Genomic DNA, 25,615 nt, shown 5'->3' with positions numbered 1-25,615 from the left:
TGCCTGATCGGCCAGGGTACGACACCCGTCATCTCACAACGATCAGCTGTTTTTGATGCCTTTGGCGGCAGCAGGCAGCCAAAAATGTTCACTTCCGGAGCTGTTTCATCAACTAATAATGGCTACGGCCGGGTACTGCACATCTGCTTCTCATTCAAATCAACAGGAGGCAGATGTGCATTACCCGGCCACAGCCGCTATCAAAAGAGGGGACAACACCGGAACTGGGCATTTCCGGCCACTTGCTGCTGCCAGCACTGAGAGCAGCTGATCGATGGGGGTGTGGTGTGTTGGACCCCGGTCAATCAGCCATTGATGATCTATCCTAAAGATAGGCCATCAATGTAAACGTAGTGGACAACCTCTTTAAGGCTAGGGTTACAGTGTGATATGTGTCACGTGACTATCACTTGCATGTGACGTATCAGAGTCTTGGCTGTTTTTGTAAAACAAATTCATAGCTCTAAAATTGGCAATTGTCAGTCAAGATGCACAAATATTTTTAATTGCATGATTTGTAAGAGAAATTAATGTAGCACTGTCTAGCTCCAGCCTAAATGTACGTTGTGTGACTGCACTAGAGTCATTTGTGCTCATGTATCATCGATTTTGAAACCTCCTTCGACTCCTACATAATAGAAGTCCATTTTGAGGACAATGGTTCAAGGATTTTACAGTGGAGATATTTTTATTAGATGTTGCTCTATTTTGGCTGGATAGTTAACATTCCTTAGTAGTTCAGAGTGGTTATTGCCTCATTATTTTTCATGCATATTCTTAACTTTTTTATACACATATTTTTATGTATTTTTTTTATTGAAGTGACAAATTATAAAATGGAGGTGGTAACAGGTGATCTGTGGAACGCTGGGACAGAAGCCAATGTGTATATATCACTGCAGGGGCAATATGGGGACACAGGCTCCAGGCAACTACAGAAATCAAACAAGCCAACCCCATTTATTAAAGGACAAGTAAGTTCATGCCACATACAAATAGCTGGACTGATATCATGATTATGTTTATATTAATACAATAATTTAAATAATTTACATAACAGACTATTATTCATGATCACTCAGATCTCCATAGCAATATAGATCATTATATATGTCATACATAGAGATTGTCTGACTTTTTTCAATGTTTACTTTTTTGTTAATTTTTGCAGACAGATACCTTCTTTTTGGAAGCTGTTCATCTTGGTGATTTACACACAGTAATTATAGGCCATGATGGACTTGAATCAGGCAAGGAATATAAAATACTGCTCTCAATAGTCAATACTCAATATTACAGTGTCAAAACATTATAGAATTGCAATTAAAGGTATTGATTTGTAAAGTCATGTTTAAGATGCCAAAGTTACTTATAGATTGCGCTCATGTTAACAAGCACCTAAACTTGATATATATATATATATATATATATATATATAGCAAGTTTTTATTATGCTAACTTATAGCATATACAATTAAAATATGCAAATTAAAAACTATATGCATCTACAGTTTAAACCAGAAGTTTACATACACTATCTAAAAAGACACATATGCATGTTTTTCTCACTCTCTGACATGAAATCAGAATAAACCTTTCACGTTTTCAGTCAATTAGGAACCAAAATTATTTATATTTGCCAAATACCAGAATAATGAGAGAGAGAATGTTTTAAGGCATTTTTATTACTTTCAGCAAAGTCAAAAGTTTACATACATTTCCTTACTATTTGGTACCATTGCCCATAAACTGTTTGACTTGTGTGAAACGTTTTGGATTTCCTTCCACAAGCAGCTCACAATAGTTGGTAGGAATTTGGGCCCATTCCACCTGACTGAACTGGTGTAACTGAGCCATGTTTATAGGTCACCTTGCTCTCACCGGCCTTTTCAGTTTTACCCATACATTTTCAGTAGGATTGAAATCAGGGCTTTGTGATGCTCCAAAACATTGACTTTGCTATCCTTAAGCCCCTTTGTATCCACTTTGGCATTATGCGTCGTGTCATTGGCCATTTGGAAGACCCATTTCCACCCAAGATTTAAGTTCCTGGCTAATATCTTTAGATGTTGCCTTGCTTCAGTATTGTCACATAATCGTCTTTCCTCATGATGCCATCTATTTTATGAAGTGCACCAGTCTCTCCTGCAGCAAAACAAGCCCCACAACATGATCCTGCCACCCACATATTTTTCTCAGTTGGGATGGTGTTCTTAGGCTTCAAAGTTTCTTCCTTTCTCCTCCAAACATAATGATGGTCATTATGGCCAAACAGTTCAATTTTAGTTTTGTCAAAGCACAGGACATGTCTCCAAAAATAAAGGACTTTGTTTCTGTGTGCATTTGCAAACATTAATCTGTTTTGGGGTTTTTTTTGCTTCTTTTGGAGTAATAGCTTCTTCTTGGCCAAGTGGCCTTTCAGCCCATGTTGATGCAGCGCTCATTTCACTGTGGATAATGATACAATCTTACCATCTTCACAAGGTCTTTTGCTTCTACTCTTGGGTTGATATGCACATGTCTGACCAAAGCACGTTCATGTCTTGTACACAGAACCTGTCTCCTTCTTGAAGGCTGCACATTCCCATCTTGTTTGTACTTGCATACAATTGTTTGTACAGATGAACAAGGCACCTTCAGGTATCTGGAAATTACACCCGAGAATAAACCACACTTGTGCAAGTCCACAATTCTCTTCCTGAGATCTTGGCTTATTTCTTTGGACTTTAAAATTATGCTACACAAAGAAACAGCATGTTTCAAGTGCTCATTAAAATACATCCACAGATGTGTCCCTAATTAACTTAGATGTTGCCAATAAACCTATCAGGAGCTTTCAGAGATATGACTTCATCATATGGGCTGTCCCATATTGTTTAAAGGCATAGTACTCTAAAGGGCCATTTCACGTTGCGACATCGCTAACGATATATCGTCGGGGTCACGGTGTTTGTGACGCACATCCGTTGTTGTTAGCGACATCGCAGCATGTAACACCTATGAGCGACCTTAAACGATCGCAAAAGAGGCAAAAATCATTGGTCTGTGACACGTCGTTCATTTACCAAAAATCGTGGTCTGGTCAGTAGCGAGTAGAGATGAGCGAACCGGTCGCGGTTCGGCTCGAGGTTGGTTCGCCGAACGGACCTCCCGTTCGAGTTCGGTTCGTCGAACGTTCGACGAACCGAACTCGAACTGCATAGGAAACAATGGCAGGCAATCACAAACACAGAAAAACACCTAGAAAACACCCTCAAAGGTGTCCTAAAGGTGACAAACAACTCAAACACATTGGAAAGTGACAAGGACATATACTCATGCGAAAACAAAACAGCTGGACAAGGAAAAAGAGGAGGACACACAGATATAGGCATGGCACGCCCTTCTAAAATCATGTAAAACACCGCAAGGTGACTCCAAGCGGAGTCTCCATTTTTTCCAAAAATTGGGCCACACACACACCCACCCCTTCAGTGGCAGCAGTTGTGCCCCAGTTGTACACTTCACAGCTACATTTGCATCAAGCACATTCAAAAATACGCCATTCTTATCCATCCCCAGGATGACACCGGGGTAGGTAGCAAAGTCTTTGCTGACCCATGACTTGTTCATCTTGGCTTCTTTTAAAAACAATGTAAGCAAGGGTTACTCCAAGCGGAGTCTCCCTTTTTTCCAAAAATTGGGCCACACAGACACCCACCCCATCAGTGGCAGCACTTGGGCCCTAGTTGCAAACAGGATGTTTTGATTTGCATCAAGCACATTCAAAAATACGCCATTCTTATCCGTCCCCAGGATGACACCGGGGTAGGTAGCAAAGTCTTTCCTGATCCCAGCTCTGTTCATCTTGGCTTCTTTTAAAAACACATCAACCAAGGGTTACTCCAAGCGGAGTCTCCCTTTTTTTCCAAAAATTGGGCCACACAGACACCCACCCCATCAGTGGCAGCACTTGGGCCCTAGTTGCAAACAGGATGTTTTGATTTGCATCAAGCACATTCAAAAATACGCCATTCTTATCCGTCCCCAGGATGACACCGGGGTAGGTAGCAAAGTCTTTCCTGATCCCAGCTCTGTTCATCTTGGCTTATTTTAAAAACACATCAAGCAAGGGTTACTCCAAGCGGAGTCTCCCTTTTTTTCCAAAAATTGGGCCACACAGACACCCACCCCATCAGTGGCAGCACTTGGGCCCTAGTTGCAAACAGGATGTTTTGATTTGCATCAAGCACATTCAAAAATACGCCATTCTTATCCGTCCCCAGGATGACACCGGGGTAGGTAGCAAAGTCTTTGCTGATCCCAGCTCTGTTCATCTTGGCTTCTTTTAAAAACACATCAAGCAAGGGTTACTCCAGCGGAGTCTCCCTTTTTTTCCAAAAATTGGGCCACACAGACACCCACCCCATCAGTGGCAGCACTTGGGCCCTAGTTGCAAACAGGATGTTTTGATTTGCATCAAGCACATTCAAAAATACGCCATTCTTATCCGTCCCCAGGATGACACCGGGGTAGGTAGCAAAGTCTTTCCTGATCCCAGCTCTGTTCATCTTGGCTTCTTTTAAAAACACATCAAGCAAGGGTTACTCCAAGCGGAGTCTCCCTTTTTTTCCAAAAATTGGGCCACACAGACACCCACCCCATCAGTGGCAGCACTTGGGCCCTAGTTGCAAACAGGATGTTTTGATTTGCATCAAGCACATTCAAAAATACGCCATTCTTATCCGTCCCCAGGATGACACCGGGGTAGGTAGCAAAGTCTTTGCTGATCCCAGCTCTGTTCATCTTGGCTTCTTTTAAAAACACATCAAGCAAGGGTTACTCCAAGCGGAGTCTCCCTTTTTTTCCAAAAATTGGGCCACACAGACACCCACCCCATCAGTGGCAGTACTTGGGCCCTAGTTGCAAACAGGATGTTTTGATTTGCATCAATCACATTCAAAAATACCCCATAATTAACCGTCCCCAGGATGACACCGGGGTAGGTAGCAAAGTCTTTGCTGACCCATGACTTGTTCATCTTGGCTTCTTTTAAAAACAATGTAAGCAAGGGTTACTCCAAGCGGAGTCTCCCTTTTTTTCCAAAAATTGGGCCACACAGACACCCACCCCATCAGTGGCAGCACTTGGGCCCTAGTTGCAAACAGGATGTTTTGATTTGCATCAAGCACATTCAAAAATACGCCATTCTTATCCGTCCCCAGGATGACACCGGGGTAGGTAGCAAAGTCTTTCCTGATCCCAGCTCTGTTCATCTTGGCTTCTTTTAAAAACACATCAAGCAAGGGTTACTCCAAGCGGAGTCTCCCTTTTTTTCCAAAAATTGGGCCACACAGACACCCACCCCATCAGTGGCAGCACTTGGGCCCTAGTTGCAAACAGGATGTTTTGATTTGCATCAATCACATTCAAAAATACCCCATAATTAACCGTCCCCAGGATGACACCGGGGTAGGTAGCAAAGTCTTTGCTGACCCATGACTTGTTCATCTTGGCTTCTTTTAAAAACAATGTAAGCAAGGGTTACTCCAAGCGGAGTCTCCCTTTTTTCCAAAAATTGGGCCACACAGACACCCACCCCATCAGTGGCAGCACTTGGGCCCTAGTTGCAAACAGGATGTTTTGATTTGCATCAAGCACATTCAAAAATACGCCATTCTTATCCGTCCCCAGGATGACACCGGGGTAGGTAGCAAAGTCTTTGCTGATCCCAGCTCTGTTCATCTTGGCTTTTTTTAAAAACACATCAAGCAAGGGTTACTCCAAGCGGAGTCTCCCTTTTTTTCCAAAAATTGGGCCACACAGACACCCACCCCATCAGTGGCAGCACTTGGGCCCTAGTTGCAAACAGGATGTTTTGATTTGCATCAAGCACATTCAAAAATACGCCATTCTTATCCGTCCCCAGGATGACACCGGGGTAGGTAGCAAAGTCTTTCCTGATCCCAGCTCTGTTCATCTTGGCTTCTTTTAAAAACACATCAAGCAAGGGTTACTCCAAGCGGAGTCTCCCTTTTTTTCCAAAAATTGGGCCACACAGACACCCACCCCATCAGTGGCAGCACTTGGGCCCTAGTTGCAAACAGGATGTTTTGATTTGCATCAAGCACATTCAAAAATACGCCATTCTTATCCGTCCCCAGGATGACACCGGGGTAGGTAGCAAAGTCTTTGCTGATCCCAGCTCTGTTCATCTTGGCTTCTTTTAAAAACACATCAAGCAAGGGTTACTCCAAGCGGAGTCTCCCTTTTTTTCCAAAAATTGGGCCACACAGACACCCACCCCATCAGTGGCAGCACGTGGGCCCTAGTTGCAAACAGGATGTTTTGATTTGCATCAAGCACATTCAAAAATACGCCATTCTTATCCGTCCCCAGGATGACACCGGGGTAGGTAGCAAAGTCTTTGCTGATCCCAGCTCTGTTCATCTTGGCTTCTTTTAAAAACACATCAAGCAAGGGTTACTCCAAGCGGAGTCTCCCTTTTTTTCCAAAAATTGGGCCACACAGACACCCACCCCATCAGTGGCAGCACTTGGGCCCTAGTTGCAAACAGGATGTTTTGATTTGCATCAAGCACATTCAAAAATACGCCATTCTTATCCATCCCCAGGATGACACCGGGGTAGGTAGCAAAGTCTTTGCTGACCCATGACTTGTTCATCTTGGCTTCTTTTAAAAACAATGTAAGCAAGGGTTACTCCAAGCGGAGTCTCCCTTTTTTCCAAAAATTGGGCCACACAGACACCCACCCCATCAGTGGCAGCACTTGGGCCCTAGTTGCAAACAGGATGTTTTGATTTGCATCAAGCACATTCAAAAATACGCCATTCTTATCCGTCCCCAGGATGACACCGGGGTAGGTAGCAAAGTCTTTCCTGATCCCAGCTCTGTTCATCTTGGCTTCTTTTAAAAACACATCAACCAAGGGTTACTCCAAGCGGAGTCTCCCTTTTTTTCCAAAAATTGGGCCACACAGACACCCACCCCATCAGTGGCAGCACTTGGGCCCTAGTTGCAAACAGGATGTTTTGATTTGCATCAAGCACATTCAAAAATACGCCATTCTTATCCGTCCCCAGGATGACACCGGGGTAGGTAGCAAAGTCTTTCCTGATCCCAGCTCTGTTCATCTTGGCTTATTTTAAAAACACATCAAGCAAGGGTTACTCCAAGCGGAGTCTCCCTTTTTTTCCAAAAATTGGGCCACACAGACACCCACCCCATCAGTGGCAGCACTTGGGCCCTAGTTGCAAACAGGATGTTTTGATTTGCATCAAGCACATTCAAAAATACGCCATTCTTATCCGTCCCCAGGATGACACCGGGGTAGGTAGCAAAGTCTTTGCTGATCCCAGCTCTGTTCATCTTGGCTTCTTTTAAAAACACATCAAGCAAGGGTTACTCCAGCGGAGTCTCCCTTTTTTTCCAAAAATTGGGCCACACAGACACCCACCCCATCAGTGGCAGCACTTGGGCCCTAGTTGCAAACAGGATGTTTTGATTTGCATCAAGCACATTCAAAAATACGCCATTCTTATCCGTCCCCAGGATGACACCGGGGTAGGTAGCAAAGTCTTTCCTGATCCCAGCTCTGTTCATCTTGGCTTCTTTTAAAAACACATCAAGCAAGGGTTACTCCAAGCGGAGTCTCCCTTTTTTTCCAAAAATTGGGCCACACAGACACCCACCCCATCAGTGGCAGCACTTGGGCCCTAGTTGCAAACAGGATGTTTTGATTTGCATCAAGCACATTCAAAAATACGCCATTCTTATCCGTCCCCAGGATGACACCGGGGTAGGTAGCAAAGTCTTTGCTGATCCCAGCTCTGTTCATCTTGGCTTCTTTTAAAAACACATCAAGCAAGGGTTACTCCAAGCGGAGTCTCCCTTTTTTTCCAAAAATTGGGCCACACAGACACCCACCCCATCAGTGGCAGTACTTGGGCCCTAGTTGCAAACAGGATGTTTTGATTTGCATCAATCACATTCAAAAATACCCCATAATTAACCGTCCCCAGGATGACACCGGGGTAGGTAGCAAAGTCTTTGCTGACCCATGACTTGTTCATCTTGGCTTCTTTTAAAAACAATGTAAGCAAGGGTTACTCCAAGCGGAGTCTCCCTTTTTTCCAAAAATTGGGCCACATAGACACCCACCCCATCAGTGGCAGCACTTGGGCCCTAGTTGCAAACAGGATGTTTTGATTTGCATCAAGCACATTCAAAAATACGCCATTCTTATCCGTCCCCAGGATGACACCGGGGTAGGTAGCAAAGTCTTTGCTGATCCCAGCTCTGTTCATCTTGGCTTCTTTTAAAAACACATCAAGCAAGGGTTACTCCAAGCGGAGTCTCCCTTTTTTTCCAAAAATTGGGCCACACAGACACCCACCCCATCAGTGGCAGCACTTGGGCCCTAGTTGCAAACAGGATGTTTTGATTTGCATCAAGCACATTCAAAAATACGCCATTCTTATCCGTCCCCAGGATGACACCGGGGTAGGTAGCAAAGTCTTTGCTGATCCCAGCTCTGTTCATCTTGGCTTCTTTTAAAAACACATCAAGCAAGGGTTACTCCAAGCGGAGTCTCCCTTTTTTTCCAAAAATTGGGCCACACAGACACCCACCCCATCAGTGGCAGCACTTGGGCCCTAGTTGCAAACAGGATGTTTTGATTTGCATCAAGCACATTCAAAAATACGCCATTCTTATCCGTCCCCAGGATGACACCGGGGTAGGTAGCAAAGTCTTTCCTGATCCCAGCTCTGTTCATCTTGGCTTCTTTTAAAAACACATCAAGCAAGGGTTACTCCAAGCGGAGTCTCCCTTTTTTTCCAAAAATTGGGCCACACAGACACCCACCCCATCAGTGGCAGCACTTGGGCCCTAGTTGCAAACAGGATGTTTTGATTTGCATCAATCACATTCAAAAATACCCCATAATTAACCGTCCCCAGGATGACACCGGGGTAGGTAGCAAAGTCTTTGCTGACCCATGACTTGTTCATCTTGGCTTCTTTTAAAAACAATGTAAGCAAGGGTTACTCCAAGCGGAGTCTCCCTTTTTTCCAAAAATTGGGCCACACAGACACCCACCCCATCAGTGGCAGCACTTGGGCCCTAGTTGCAAACAGGATGTTTTGATTTGCATCAAGCACATTCAAAAATACGCCATTCTTATCCGTCCCCAGGATGACACCGGGGTAGGTAGCAAAGTCTTTGCTGATCCCAGCTCTGTTCATCTTGGCTTTTTTTAAAAACACATCAAGCAAGGGTTACTCCAAGCGGAGTCTCCCTTTTTTTCCAAAAATTGGGCCACACAGACACCCACCCCATCAGTGGCAGCACTTGGGCCCTAGTTGCAAACAGGATGTTTTGATTTGCATCAAGCACATTCAAAAATACGCCATTCTTATCCGTCCCCAGGATGACACCGGGGTAGGTAGCAAAGTCTTTCCTGATCCCAGCTCTGTTCATCTTGGCTTCTTTTAAAAACACATCAAGCAAGGGTTACTCCAAGCGGAGTCTCCCTTTTTTTCCAAAAATTGGGCCACACAGACACCCACCCCATCAGTGGCAGCACTTGGGCCCTAGTTGCAAACAGGATGTTTTGATTTGCATCAAGCACATTCAAAAATACGCCATTCTTATCCGTCCCCAGGATGACACCGGGGTAGGTAGCAAAGTCTTTGCTGATCCCAGCTCTGTTCATCTTGGCTTCTTTTAAAAACACATCAAGCAAGGGTTACTCCAAGCGGAGTCTCCCTTTTTTTCCAAAAATTGGGCCACACAGACACCCACCCCATCAGTGGCAGCACGTGGGCCCTAGTTGCAAACAGGATGTTTTGATTTGCATCAAGCACATTCAAAAATACGCCATTCTTATCCGTCCCCAGGATGACACCGGGGTAGGTAGCAAAGTCTTTGCTGATCCCAGCTCTGTTCATCTTGGCTTCTTTTAAAAACACATCAAGCAAGGGTTACTCCAAGCGGAGTCTCCCTTTTTTTCCAAAAATTGGGCCACACAGACACCCACCCCATCAGTGGCAGCACTTGGGCCCTAGTTGCAAACAGGATGTTTTGATTTGCATCAAGCACATTCAAAAATACGCCATTCTTATCCGTCCCCAGGATGACACCGGGGTAGGTAGCAAAGTCTTTCCTGATCCCAGCTCTGTTCATCTTGGCTTCTTTTAAAAACACATCAAGCAAGGGTTACTCCAAGCGGAGTCTCCCTTTTTTTCCAAAAATTGGGCCACACAGACACCCACCCCATCAGTGGCAGCACTTGGGCCCTAGTTGCAAACAGGATGTTTTGATTTGCATCAAGCACATTCAAAAATACGCCATTCTTATCCGTCCCCAGGATGACACCGGGGTAGGTAGCAAAGTCTTTGCTGATCCCAGCTCTGTTCATCTTGGCTTCTTTTAAAAACACAGCAAGCAAGGGTTACTCCAAGCGGAGTCTCCCTTTTTTTCCAAAAATTGGGCCACACAGACACCCACCCCATCAGTGGCAGCACTTGGGCCCTAGTTGCAAACAGGATGTTTTGATTTGCATCAAGCACATTCAAAAATACGCCATTCTTATCCGTCCCCAGGATGACACCGGGGTAGGTAGCAAAGTCTTTCCTGATCCCAGCTCTGTTCATCTTGGCTTCTTTTAAAAACACATCAAGCAAGGGTTACTCCAAGCGGAGTCTCCCTTTTTTTCCAAAAATTGGGCCACACAGACACCCACCCCATCAGTGGCAGCACTTGGGCCCTAGTTGCAAACAGGATGTTTTGATTTGCATCAAGCACATTCAAAAATACGCCATTCTTATCCGTCCCCAGGATGACACCGGGGTAGGTAGCAAAGTCTTTGCTGATCCCAGCTCTGTTCATCTTGGCTTCTTTTAAAAACACATCAAGCAAGGGTTACTCCAAGCGGAGTCTCCCTTTTTTTCCAAAAATTGGGCCACACAGACACCCACCCCATCAGTGGCAGCACTTGGGCCCTAGTTGCAAACAGGATGTTTTGATTTGCATCAATCACATTCAAAAATACCCCATAATTAACCGTCCCCAGGATGACACCGGGGTAGGTAGCAAAGTCTTTGCTGACCCATGACTTGTTCATCTTGGCTTCTTTTAAAAACAATGTAAGCAAGGGTTACTCCAAGTGGAGTCTCCCTTTTTTCCAAAAATTGGGCCACACAGACACCCACCCCATCAGTGGCAGCACTTGGGCCCTAGTTGCAAACAGGATGTTTTGATTTGCATCAAGCACATTCAAAAATACGCCATTCTTATCCGTCCCCAGGATGACACCGGGGTAGGTAGCAAAGTCTTTGCTGATCCCAGCTCTGTTCATCTTGGCTTCTTTTAAAAACACATCAAGCAAGGGTTACTCCAAGCGGAGTCTCCCTTTTTTTCCAAAAATTGGGCCACACAGACACCCACCCCATCAGTGGCAGCACTTGGGCCCTAGTTGCAAACAGGATGTTTTGATTTGCATCAAGCACATTCAAAAATACGCCATTCTTATCCGTCCCCAGGATGACACCGGGGTAGGTAGCAAAGTCTTTCCTGATCCCAGCTCTGTTCATCTTGGCTTCTTTTAAAAACACATCAAGCAAGGGTTACTCCAAGCGGAGTCTCCCTTTTTTTCCAAAAATTGGGCCACACAGACACCCACCCCATCAGTGGCAGCACTTGGGCCCTAGTTGCAAACAGGATGTTTTGATTTGCATCAAGCACATTCAAAAATACGCCATTCTTATCCGTCCCCAGGATGACACCGGGGTAGGTAGCAAAGTCTTTCCTGATCCCAGCTCTGTTCATCTTGGCTTCTTTTAAAAACACATCAAGCAAGGGTTACTCCAAGCGGAGTCTCCCTTTTTTTCCAAAAATTGGGCCACACAGACACCCACCCCATCAGTGGCAGCACTTGGGCCCTAGTTGCAAACAGGATGTTTTGATTTGCATCAATCACATTCAAAAATACCCCATAATTAACCGTCCCCAGGATGACACCGGGGTAGGTAGCAAAGTCTTTGCTGACCCATGACTTGTTCATCTTGGCTTCTTTTAAAAACAATGTAAGCAAGGGTTACTCCAAGCGGAGTCTCCCTTTTTTCCAAAAATTGGGCCACACAGACACCCACCCCATCAGTGGCAGCACTTGGGCCCTAGTTGCAAACAGGATGTTTTGATTTGCATCAAGCACATTCAAAAATACGCCATTCTTATCCGTCCCCAGGATGACACCGGGGTAGGTAGCAAAGTCTTTGCTGATCCCAGCTCTGTTCATCTTGGCTTCTTTTAAAAACACATCAAGCAAGGGTTACTCCAAGCGGAGTCTCCCTTTTTTTCCAAAAATTGGGCCACACAGACACCCACCCCATCAGTGGCAGCACTTGGGCCCTAGTTGCAAACAGGATGTTTTGATTTGCATCAAGCACATTCAAAAATACGCCATTCTTATCCGTCCCCAGGATGACACCGGGGTAGGTAGCAAAGTCTTTCCTGATCCCAGCTCTGTTCATCTTGGCTTCTTTTAAAAACACATCAAGCAAGGGTTACTCCAAGCGGAGTCTCCCTTTTTTTCCAAAAATTGGGCCACACAGACACCCACCCCATCAGTGGCAGCACTTGGGCCCTAGTTGCAAACAGGATGTTTTGATTTGCATCAAGCACATTCAAAAATACGCCATTCTTATCCGTCCCCAGGATGACACCGGGGTAGATAGCAAAGTCTTTGCTGATCCCAGCTCTGTTCATCTTGGCTTCTTTTAAAAACACATCAAGCAAGGGTTACTCCAAGCGGAGTCTCCCTTTTTTTCCAAAAATTGGGCCACACAGACACCCACCCCATCAGTGGCAGCACTTGGGCCCTAGTTGCAAACAGGATGTTTTGATTTGCATCAAGCACATTCAAAAATACGCCATTCTTATCCGTCCCCAGGATGACACCGGGGTAGGTAGCAAAGTCTTTCCTGATCCCAGCTCTGTTCATCTTGGCTTCTTTTAAAAACACATCAAGCAAGGGTTACTCCAAGCGGAGTCTCCCTTTTTTTCCAAAAATTGGGCCACACAGACACCCACCCCATCAGTGGCAGCACTTGGGCCCTAGTTGCAAACAGGATGTTTTGATTTGCATCAAGCACATTCAAAAATACGCCATTCTTATCCGTCCCCAGGATGACACCGGGGTAGGTAGCAAAGTCTTTGCTGATCCCAGCTCTGTTCATCTTGGCTTCTTTTAAAAACACATCAAGCAAGGGTTACTCCAAGCGGAGTCTCCCTTTTTTTCCAAAAATTGGGCCACACAGACACCCACCCCATCAGTGGCAGCACTTGGGCCCTAGTTGCAAACAGGATGTTTTGATTTGCATCAATCACATTCAAAAATACCCCATAATTAACCGTCCCCAGGATGACACCGGGGTAGGTAGCAAAGTCTTTGCTGACCCATGACTTGTTCATCTTGGCTTCTTTTAAAAACAATGTAAGCAAGGGTTACTCCAAGCGGAGTCTCCCTTTTTTTCCAAAAATTGGGCCACACAGACACCCACCCCATCAGTGGCAGCACTTGGGCCCTAGTTGCAAACAGGATGTTTTGATTTGCATCAAGCACATTCAAAAATACGCCATTCTTATCCGTCCCCAGGATGACACCGGGGTAGGTAGCAAAGTCTTTGCTGATCCCAGCTCTGTTCATCTTGGCTTCTTTTAAAAACACATCAAGCAAGGGTTACTCCAAGCGGAGTCTCCCTTTTTTTCCAAAAATTGGGCCACACAGACACCCACCCCATCAGTGGCAGCACTTGGGCCCTAGTTGCAAACAGGATGTTTTGATTTGCATCAAGCACATTCAAAAATACGCCATTCTTATCCGTCCCCAGGATGACACCGGGGTAGGTAGCAAAGTCTTTGCTGATCCCAGCTCTGTTCATCTTGGCTTCTTTTAAAAACACATCAAGCAAGGGTTACTCCAAGCGGAGTCTCCCTTTTTTTCCAAAAATTGGGCCACACAGACACCCACCCCATCAGTGGCAGCACTTGGGCCCTAGTTGCAAACAGGATGTTTTGATTTGCATCAAGCACATTCAAAAATACGCCATTCTTATCCGTCCCCAGGATGACACCGGGGTAGGTAGCAAAGTCTTTCCTGATCCCAGCTCTGTTCATCTTGGCTTCTTTTAAAAACACATCAAGCAAGGGTTACTCCAAGCGGAGTCTCCCTTTTTTTCCAAAAATTGGGCCACACAGACACCCACCCCATCAGTGGCAGCACTTGGGCCCTAGTTGCAAACAGGATGTTTTGATTTGCATCAAGCACATTCAAAAATACGCCATTCTTATCCGTCCCCAGGATGACACCGGGGTAGGTAGCAAAGTCTTTGCTGATCCCAGCTCTGTTCATCTTGGCTTCTTTTAAAAACACATCAAGCAAGGGTTACTCCAAGCGGAGTCTCCCTTTTTTTCCAAAAATTGGGCCACACAGACACCCACCCCATCAGTGGCAGCACTTGGGCCCTAGTTGCAAACAGGATGTTTTGATTTGCATCAAGCACATTCAAAAATACGCCATTCTTATCCGTCCCCAGGATGACACCGGGGTAGGTAGCAAAGTCTTTCCTGATCCCAGCTCTGTTCATCTTGGCTTCTTTTAAAAACACATCAAGCAAGGGTTACTCCAAGCGGAGTCTCCCTTTTTTTCCAAAAATTGGGCCACACAGACACCCACCCCATCAGTGGCAGCACTTGGGCCCTAGTTGCAAACAGGATGTTTTGATTTGCATCAAGCACATTCAAAAATACGCCATTCTTATCCGTCCCCAGGATGACACCGGGGTAGGTAGCAAAGTCTTTGCTGATCCCAGCTCTGTTCATCTTGGCTTCTTTTAAAAACACATCAAGCAAGGGTTACTCCAAGCGGAGTCTCCCTTTTTTTCCAAAAATTGGGCCACACAGACACCCACCCCATCAGTGGCAGCACTTGGGCCCTAGTTGCAAACAGGATGTTTTGATTTGCATCAATCACATTCAAAAATACCCCATAATTAACCGTCCCCAGGATGACACCGGGGTAGGTAGCAAAGTCTTTGCTGACCCATGACTTGTTCATCTTGGCTTCTTTTAAAAACAATGTAAGCAAGGGTTACTCCAAGTGGAGTCTCCCTTTTTTCCAAAAATTGGGCCACACAGACACCCACCCCATCAGTGGCAGCACTTGGGCCCTAGTTGCAAACAGGATGTTTTGATTTGCATCAAGCACATTCAAAAATACGCCATTCTTATCCGTCCCCAGGATGACACCGGGGTAGGTAGCAAAGTCTTTGCTGATCCCAGCTCTGTTCATCTTGGCTTCTTTTAAAAACACATCAAGCAAGGGTTACTCCAAGCGGAGTCTCCCTTTTTTTCCAAAAATTGGGCCACACAGACACCCACCCCATCAGTGGCAGCACTTGGGCCCTAGTTGCAAACAGGATGTTTTGATTTGCATCAAGCACATTCAAAAATACGCCATTCTTATCCGTCCCCAGGATGACACCGGGGTAGGTAGCAAAGTCTTTGCTGATCCCAGCTCTGTTCATCTTGGCTTCTTTTAAAAACACATCAAGCAAGGGTTACTCCAAGCGGAGTCTCCCTTTTTTTCCAAAAATTGGGCCACACAGACACCCACCCCATCAGTGGCAGCACTTGGGCCCTAGTTGCAAACAGGATGTTTTGATTTGCATCAAGCACATTCAAAAATACGCCATTCTTATCCGTCCCCAGGATGACACCGGGGTAGGTAGCAAAGTCTTTCCTGATCCCAGCTCTGTTCATCTTGGCTTCTTTTAAAAACACATCAAGCAAGGGTTACTCCAAGCGGAGTCTCCCTTTTTTTCCAAAAATTGGGCCACACAGACACCCACCCCATCAGTGGCAGCACTTGGGCCCTAGTTGCAAACAGGATGTTTTGATTTGCATCAATCACATTCAAAAATACCCCATAATTAACCGTCCCCAGGATGACACCGGGGTAGGTAGCAAAGTCTTTGCTGACCCATGACTTGTTCATCTTGGCTTCTTTTAAAAACAATGTAAGCAAGGGTTACTCCAAGCGGAGTCTCCCTTTTTTCCAAAAATTGGGCCACACAGACACCCACCCCATCAGTGGCAGCACTTGGGCCCTAGTTGCAAACAGGATGTTTTGATTTGCATCAAGCACATTCAAAAATACGCCATTCTTATCCGTCCCCAGGATGACACCGGGGTAGGTAGCAAAGTCTTTGCTGATCCCAGCTCTGTTCATCTTGGCTTCTTTTAAAAACACATCAAGCAAGGGTTACTCCAAGCGGAGTCTCCCTTTTTTTCCAAAAATTGGGCCACACAGACACCCACCCCATCAGTGGCAGCACTTGGGCCCTAGTTGCAAACAGGATGTTTTGATTTGCATCAAGCACATTCAAAAATACGCCATTCTTATCCGTCCCCAGGATGACACCGGGGTAGGTAGCAAAGTCTTTCCTGATCCCAGCTCTGTTCATCTTGGCTTCTTTTAAAAACACATCAAGCAAGGGTTACTCCAAGCGGAGTCTCCCTTTTTTTCCAAAAATTGGGCCACACAGACACCCACCCCATCAGTGGCAGCACTTGGGCCCTAGTTGCAAACAGGATGTTTTGATTTGCATCAAGCACATTCAAAAATACGCCATTCTTATCCGTCCCCAGGATGACACCGGGGTAGGTAGCAAAGTCTTTGCTGATCCCAGCTCTGTTCATCTTGGCTTCTTTTAAAAACACATCAAGCAAGGGTTACTCCAAGCGGAGTCTCCCTTTTTTTCCAAAAATTGGGCCACACAGACACCCACCCCATCAGTGGCAGCACTTGGGCCCTAGTTGCAAACAGGATGTTTTGATTTGCATCAAGCACATTCAAAAATACGCCATTCTTATCCGTCCCCAGGATGACACCGGGGTAGGTAGCAAAGTCTTTCCTGATCCCAGCTCTGTTCATCTTGGCTTCTTTTAAAAACACATCAAGCAAGGGTTACTCCAAGCGGAGTCTCCCTTTTTTTCCAAAAATTGGGCCACACAGACACCCACCCCATCAGTGGCAGCACTTGGGCCCTAGTTGCAAACAGGATGTTTTGATTTGCATCAAGCACATTCAAAAATACGCCATTCTTATCCGTCCCCAGGATGACACCGGGGTAGGTAGCAAAGTCTTTGCTGATCCCAGCTCTGTTCATCTTGGCTTCTTTTAAAAACACATCAAGCAAGGGTTACTCCAAGCGGAGTCTCCCTTTTTTTCCAAAAATTGGGCCACACAGACACCCACCCCATCAGTGGCAGCACTTGGGCCCTAGTTGCAAACAGGATGTTTTGATTTGCATCAATCACATTCAAAAATACCCCATAATTAACCGTCCCCAGGATGACACCGGGGTAGGTAGCAAAGTCTTTGCTGACCCATGACTTGTTCATCTTGGCTTCTTTTAAAAACAATGTAAGCAAAGGTTACTCCAAGCGGAGTCTCCCTTTTTTCCAAAAATTGGGCCACACAGACACCCACCCCATCAGTGGCAGCACTTGGGCCCTAGTTGCAAACAGGATGTTTTGATTTGCATCAAGCACATTCAAAAATACGCCATTCTTATCCGTCCCCAGGATGACACCGGGGTAAGTAGCAAAGTCTTTACTGATCCCAGCTCTGTTCATCTTGGCTTCTTTTAAAAACACATCAAGCAAGGGTTTTTCCAAGCGGATTCTCCCTTTTTTTCCAAAAATTGGGCCACACAGACACCCACCCCATCAGTGGCAGCACTTGGGCCCTAGTTGCAAACAGGATGTTTTGATTTGCATCAAGCACATTCAAAAATACGCCATTCTTATCCGTCCCCAGGATGACACCGGGGTAGGTAGCAAAGTCTTTGCTGATCCCAGCTCTGTTCATCTTGGCTTCTTTTAAAAACACATCAAGCAAGGGTTACTCCAAGCGGAGTCTCCCTTTTTTTCCAAAAATTGGGCCACACAGACACCCACCCCATCAGTGGCAGCACTTGGGCCCTAGTTGCAAACAGGATGTTTTGATTTGCATCAAGCACATTCAAAAATACGCCATTCTTATCCGTCCCCAGGATGACACCGGGGTAGGTAGCAAAGTCTTTCCTGATCCCAGCTCTGTTCATCTTGGCTTCTTTTAAAAACACATCAAGCAAGGGTTACTCCAAGCGGAGTCTCCCTTTTTTTCCAAAAATTGGGCCACACAGACACCCACCCCATCAGTGGCAGCACTTGGGCCCTAGTTGCAAACAGGATGTTTTGATTTGCATCAAGCACATTCAAAAATACGCCATTCTTATCCGTCCCCAGGATGACACCGGGGTAGGTAGCAAAGTCTTTGCTGATCCCAGCTCTGTTCATCTTGGCTTCTTTTAAAAACACATCAAGCAAGGGTTACTCCAAGCGGAGTCTCCCTTTTTTTCCAAAAATTGGGCCACACAGACACCCACCCCATCAGTGGCAGCACTTGGGCCCTAGTTGCAAACAGGATGTTTTGATTTGCATCAAGCACATTCAAAAATACGCCATTCTTATCCGTCCCCAGGATGACACCGGGGTAGGTAGCAAAGTCTTTCCTGATCCCAGCTCTGTTCATCTTGGCTTCTTTTAAAAACACATCAAGCAAGGGTTACTCCAAGCGGAGTCTCCCTTTTTTTCCAAAAATTGGGCCACACAGACACCCACCCCATCAGTGGCAGCACTTGGGCCCTAGTTGCAAACAGGATGTTTTGATTTGCATCAAGCACATTCAAAAATACGCCATTCTTATCCGTCCCCAGGATGACACCGGGGTAGGTAGCAAAGTCTTTGCTGATCCCAGCTCTGTTCATCTTGGCTTCTTTTAAAAACACATCAAGCAAGGGTTACTCCAAGCGGAGTCTCCCTTTTTTTCCAAAAATTGGGCCACACAGACACCCACCCCATCAGTGGCAGCACTTGGGCCCTAGTTGCAAACAGGATGTTTTGATTTGCATCAAGTACATTCAAAAATACGCCATTCTTATCCGTCCCCAGGGTGACACCGGGGTAGGTAGCAAAGTCTTTCCTGATCCCAGCTCTGTTCATCTTGGCTTCTTTTAAAAACACATCAAGCAAGGGTTACTCCAAGCGGAGTCTCCCTTTTTTTCCAAAAATTGGGCCACACAGACACCCACCCCATCAGTGGCAGCACTTGGGCCCTAGTTGCAAACAGGATGTTTTGATTTGCATCAAGCACATTCAAAAATACGCCATTCTTATCCGTCCCCAGGATGACACCAGGGTAGGTAGCAAAGTCTTTGCTGATCCCAGCTCTGTTCATCTTGGCTTCTTTTAAAAACACATCAAGCAAGGGTTACTCCAAGCGGAGTCTCCCTTTTTTTCCAAAAATTGGGCCACACAGACACCCACCCCATCAGTGGCAGCACTTGGGCCCTAGTTGCAAACAGGATGTTTTGATTTGCATCAAGCACATTCAAAAATACGCCATTCTTATCCGTCCCCAGGATGACACCGGGGTAGGTAGCAAAGTCTTTCCTGATCCCAGCTCTGTTCATCTTGGCTTCTTTTAAAAACACATCAAGCAAGGGTTACTCCAAGCGGAGTCTCCCTTTTTTTTCCAAAAATTGGGCCACACAGACACCCACCCCATCAGTGGCAGCACTTGGGCCCTAGTTGCAAACAGGATGTTTTGATTTGCATCAAGCACATTCAAAAATACGCCATTCTTATCCGTCCCCAGGATGACACCGGGGTAGGTAGCAAAGTCTTTCCTGATCCCAGCTCTGTTCATCTTGGCTTCTTTTAAAAACACATCAAGCAAGGGTTACTCCAAGCGGAGTCTCCCTTTTTTTCCAAAAATTGGGCCACACAGACACCCACCCCATCAGTGGCAGCACTTGGGCCCTAGTTGCAAACAGGATGTTTTGATTTGCATCAAGCACATTCAAAAATACGCCATTCTTATCCGTCCCCAGGATGACACCGGGGTAGGTAGCAAAGTCTTTGCTGATCCCAGCTCTGTTCATCTTGGCTTCTTTTAAAAACACATCAAGCAAGGGTTACTCCAAGCGGAGTCTCCCTTTTTTTCCAAAAATTGGGCCACACAGACACCCACCCCATCAGTGGCAGCACTTGGGCCCTAGTTGCAAACAGGATGTTTTGATTTGCATCAAGCACATTCAAAAATACGCCATTCTTATCCGTCCCCAGGATGACACCGGGGTAGGTAGCAAAGTCTTTCCTGATCCCAGCTCTGTTCATCTTGGCTTCTTTTAAAAACACATCAAGCAAGGGTTACTCCAAGCGGAGTCTCCCTTTTTTTCCAAAAATTGGGCCACACAGACACCCACCCCATCAGTGGCAGCACTTGGGCCCTAGTTGCAAACAGGATGTTTTGATTTGCATCAAGCACATTCAAAAATACGCCATTCTTATCCGTCCCCAGGATGACACCGGGGTAGGTAGCAAAGTCTTTGCTGATCCCAGCTCTGTTCATCTTGGCTTCTTTTAAAAACACATCAAGCAAGGGTTACTCCAAGCGGAGTCTCCCTTTTTTTCCAAAAATTGGGCCACACAGACACCCACCCCATCAGTGGCAGCACTTGGGCCCTAGTTGCAAACAGGATGTTTTGATTTGCATCAAGCACATTCAAAAATACGCCATTCTTATCCGTCCCCAGGATGACACCGGGGTAGGTAGCAAAGTCTTTCCTGATCCCAGCTCTGTTCATCTTGGCATCTTTTAAAAACACATCAAGCAAGGGTTACTCCAAGCGGAGTCTCCCTTTTTTTCCAAAAATTGGGCCACACAGACACCCACCCCATCAGTGGCAGCACTTGGGCCCTAGTTGCAAACAGGATGTTTTGATTTGCATCAATCACATTCAAAAATACCCCATAATTAACCGTCCCCAGGATGACACCGGGGTAGGTAGCAAAGTCTTTGCTGACCCATGACTTGTTCATCTTGGCTTCTTTTAAAAACAATGTAAGCAAGGGTTACTCCAAGCGGAGTCTCCCTTTTTTCCAAAAGTTGGGCCACACAGACACCCACCCCATCAGTGGCAGCACTTGGGCCCTAGTTGCAAACAGGATGTTTTGATTTGCATCAAGCACATTCCAAATCCACAAGCATTTACTCTCCCCAGGATGACACAGGGGTAGTAAATTCCTTCTGGATCCATGACTTGTTCATTTTGATGAACGTCAGTCTGTCCACATTGTCACTGGACAGACGCGTGCGCTTATCTGTCAGCACACACTTAGCAGCACTGAGTACACGTTCAGAGACAACGCTGGCAGCTGGACACGACAAAATCTCCAAGGCGTAACTGGAGAGCTCTGGCCATTTTTCTATGTTTGAAGCCCAAAAGGAGCAAGGCTCCAGTTGCACAGTCATGGCATCGATGTTCATTTGGAGATACTCCTGTATCATCCTCTCCAGCCGTTGAGTATGTGTCAGACTTGTTGTCTCTGGTGGCCTTGCAAAAGAGGGTCTAAAAAAATTATGAAAAGATTCCATAAAATTGCTGTTACCGGCACCAGATACGGTCCTACTGGTACGGGTAGACTGGTGAAGATGACGAGACCGTCCCATGTTTGTCAAGTTACAACTGGGAGATTCCCTCCCTGCACCTGCACGGTTGTTTGGTGGAAAAGCCGAGCTAAGATCGAGTAACAGCTTCTGCTGATACTCCTGCATACGTGCGTCCCTTTCTATGGCTGGAATTATGTCACAAAATTTGGACTTGTACCGGGGATCTAATAGTGTGGCAATCCAGTAGTCATCATCACTTCTAATTTTGACAATACGACTGTCATGTTGGAGGTAGTGCAACAAAAAGGCACTCATGTGTCTTGCGCAGCCATGCGGACCAAGTCCACGCTGTGTTTGTGGCATAGAGGTGCTACCCGTTCTTTCTTCCTCTGACATCTCCCCCCAACCTCTTTCAACTGAAATTTGACCAAGGTCTCCCTCATCCGCTGAGTCTTCCATGTCCATGGACAGTTCGTCCTCCATTTCTTCATGTTCTCCTGCACCTTGCTCAACATTTCGCCTGCTACTATGCGCCCTTGTCGATCCCTGTTCCCCATGGTCCCATGCCTGCTGCGTTGGTGATGATGAACGTCTGGACCTTGGTGATGTTGTTGTCCCTTGCACATATGAATCCTCCTGTAGTTCCTCCCCTTCATGTTGTCCCACCCCCTGACTCCGAATAGTGTTTAGCGTGTGCTCCAGCATGTAAATGACTGGATTCGTCATGCTGATAATGGCATTGTCAGAGCTAAACATATTCGTCGCCATGTCGAAACTGTGCAGAAGGGTGCATAGGTCCTTGATCTGAGACCACTCCATCAGGGTGATCTGCCCCACCTCTGCATCTCGTTGGCCCAGGCTATACGTCATGACGTATTGCACCAGGGCTCTGCGGTGCTGCCACAGTCGCTGTAACATGTGGAGAGTTGAATTCCAGCGTGTCGCCACATCGCATTTCAGGCGATGAACCGGCAGGCCGAAAGACTTCTGTAGCGATGCAAGTCGCTCAGCTGCGGCGCTTGAACGCCGGAAGTGAGCAGACAGTTTTCGTGCCCTGTTCAGAAGGCCATCTAGGCCGGGATAGTGTGTTAAAAATTGCTGCACGACAAGGTTCAACACGTGAGCCATACAAGGTACGTGTGTCACCTTGCCCAGGCGAAGGGCCGCACCCAGGTTTGCAGCATTGTCGCACACGGCCTTACCAGGCTGCAGGTTGAGTGGAGACAACCATTTATTAAACTCGGACCGCAGAGCTGACCACAACTCCTCAGCTGTGTGACTCTTATTACCAAGACATGTCAAGCTAAAGACCGCCTGATGCCGTTGCGCTCGGCTGCCAGCATAGTAATGAGGCGTGCGTGATTCCTTCTGCGCAGTGAGAACGCTGGTGGCCTGACCAGGCAGGCTTGGGGCGGAGGTGGAGGACCCAGATGAGGTGGAGGATGCAGAAGCTGTGGCGGAACTTGGACAGACAGAGGATTGACACACAAGTCGTGGGGACGGCAAGACTTGTGCAGCAGACCCTTCACCATCTATCACCATAGTTACCCAGTGCCCAGTCAGCGACATGTAACGTCCCTGTCCATGCTTACTGGTCCAAGTATCGGTGGTGAAATGCACCCGTTCACACACAGAGTTTCTCAAGGAAGCGGTGATGTTGTGTGCGACATGCTGGTGTAGCGCGGGCACACCTTTCTTAGAGAAGTAGTGGCGACTAGGCATCTGGTACTGGGGCACAGCGACAGACATAAGGTCTCTAAAATCCTGTGTGTCCACTAGGCGGAAAGGCAGCATTTCGGTAGCCAACAGCTTACAGAGGGATAGAGTCAACCTCTTAGCTTTGTCATGGGTCGGAGGAAGTGGCCTTTTATTTGACCACATCTGAGGGACAGAGATCTGGCTGCTGTGTGTAGACGGTGTTGAGTAGGGTGTCCCTGGAAAAATGCAGGTTTGTGAGGAAAGTGCAGGCGGAGACATGATGTTGCCTTCATCCAACGTTGGTGCTATCGATGTCTGAGAGAGCTGTACACACTCACTTGTTTCCCCTTCCAAACCAACTGACGACCTTACAAGCAAACTGCCTGTTGCGGTTACAGTGGTGGAAGTTTTGCGTGGAAAAACAGGTGTGACAGCTGTCCCCACAGTCCTAGAAGATGAAGAGCGCGCGGATGCACTGGAAGGGGCGGGCGGTGGATGGTTCGCTCCGCTAGCCGGCATTGCAGCACGGTGAGCTTCCCACCGGGACTTATGATATTTATTCATGTGACGATTCATGGAAGAAGTTGTCAAACTGCTGAGGTTTTGACCTCTACTAACAGAATCATGACAAATGTTACATATCACATGAGTTGGGCGATCTTTTTCGATGTGAAAAAAGGCCCAGGCTAGGCAAGGCTTAGAGGCCATGCGACCTGTTGATCCACCCCGAATAATGCTCATAGGCAGAGTGGTGGCTGAGGATGCAGTTGTAGACGTGCTACCAGTGCTCCGACTCTGTCCAGGAAGGCGCAAGGTAACTTCGTCGTCGGTTGCATCCTCCTCCACCGCCTCTGTTGACCTCCTCGAGTGCCTGACTGGGGGTTGACAGTAGGTGGGATCTAGAACGTCATCATCAATTGTTGTGTTCGCACTCCCCTCCCCCTCAGACCGAGCCTCTTCTTGCCCTGACCGAATATTTAAGTTGTCATCCCAATCGGGTATCTGCGTCTCATCTTCATCAGTATGTTCCTCATTGTCTATAACCACAGGTGTTACAGTTTGTGACAAAGGGTCAACATTATGCTCAGAAACTTGGTCCTCACGGCCTGAATCTGAGTCACAAAGGTTCTGGGCATCACTGCAGACCATTTCCTGTTCTGTACTCACTGTAGCTTGGGAGCAGACCTCTGATTCCCAGGCTATAGTGTGACTGAACAGCTCTGCAGACTCAGCCATCTCAGTTCCACCATACTGTGCAGGGCTGATGGAGACTTCAGAGCTGGGAGAAATCAAGTGTGATTGGGATGACAACTCAGAGGAATGGTGTTTTTTGGATGCGGTACTTGAAGTGGCTGAGAGGGCACTTGTTGGACCACTTGAGATCCATTCAAGCATTTTCCTTTTTTGCCCATCATCTACCTTTGTTCCTCTTGTTCGTGTCCGTAAAAAAGGGAGCACATCGGATTGTCCACAATAAGTAGTAGACATCTTACTTTTGCTAGTAGATGGTCTATCTTCAGCAGATGATAATGGAGCTTTGGCACCTTCCCCACTGACAAAACCTTTTTTGCCTTTTCCACCACGCCTCTTCCCCTTTCCACCAGCATCTGTCATTTTGCCACTCATGTTGATTGCGACAAGATTGTGGACTGAAAATGTGGTAGTAAAAATTGAGAGGTGGTGAAGATTGCAGTGGTGGTCTAGCTTTATTAACAGCAGAATAATAAAGAATAAATATCCCTGACAATGTAACTTAGTTATAATTCGTTGGAGTGTGCAACGCAGGCAGACGTGCTGCAAATGTCTTGGCACTAGTGGGACTATAGCAAAGTCCAATAGCCACGTATAGGATGCCACTAGGTACACTGAGTGTGTGCTAGTATAATGGCTTAGTTATAATTAGTTGGAGTGTGCAACGCAGGCAGACGTGCTGCAAATGTCTTGGCACTAGTGGGACTATAGCAAAGTCCAATATCCACGTATAGGATGCCACTAGGTTCACTGAGTGTGTGCTAGTATAATGGCTTAGTTATAATTAGTTGGAGTGTGCAACGCAGGCAGATGCGCTCTGCAAATGTCTTGGCACTAGTAGGACTATAGCAAAGTCCAATAGCCACGTATAGGATGCCACTAGGTACACTGAGTGTGTGCTAGTATAATGGCTTAGTTATAATTAGTTGGAGTGTGCAACGCAGGCAGACGTGCTGCAAATGTCTTGACACTAGTGGGACTATAGCAAAGTCCAATAGCCACGTATAGGATGCCACTAGGTACACTGAGTGTGTGCTAGTATAATGGCTTAGTTATAATTAGTTGGAGTGTGCAACGCAGGCAGACGTGCTGCAAATGTCTTGG

At 46.4% G+C, this 25,615-nt stretch overlaps 1 protein-coding gene across 1 annotated transcript in view; it reads left to right on the top strand.

Annotated features, from left to right (window-relative positions):
- Positions 1-25,615, top strand: part of RP1 (RP1 axonemal microtubule associated) — a 752,859-nt gene that overhangs the window by 66,151 nt on the left and 661,093 nt on the right. The window contains exons 6-7 of the mRNA XM_075316343.1: positions 823-974; positions 1,172-1,250. Of these exons, the coding sequence (XP_075172458.1) occupies positions 823-974; positions 1,172-1,250 (231 nt within the window). The remainder of the gene's footprint in view (positions 1-822; positions 975-1,171; positions 1,251-25,615) is intronic.

This window comes from Anomaloglossus baeobatrachus, chromosome 6 (genome assembly GCF_048569485.1).
Source record: "Anomaloglossus baeobatrachus isolate aAnoBae1 chromosome 6, aAnoBae1.hap1, whole genome shotgun sequence".
NCBI lineage: Eukaryota > Metazoa > Chordata > Amphibia > Anura > Aromobatidae > Anomaloglossus > Anomaloglossus baeobatrachus.
Note: the sequence above shows the minus strand (reverse complement) of the source record. Positions and strands in the feature narration are given on the sequence as shown.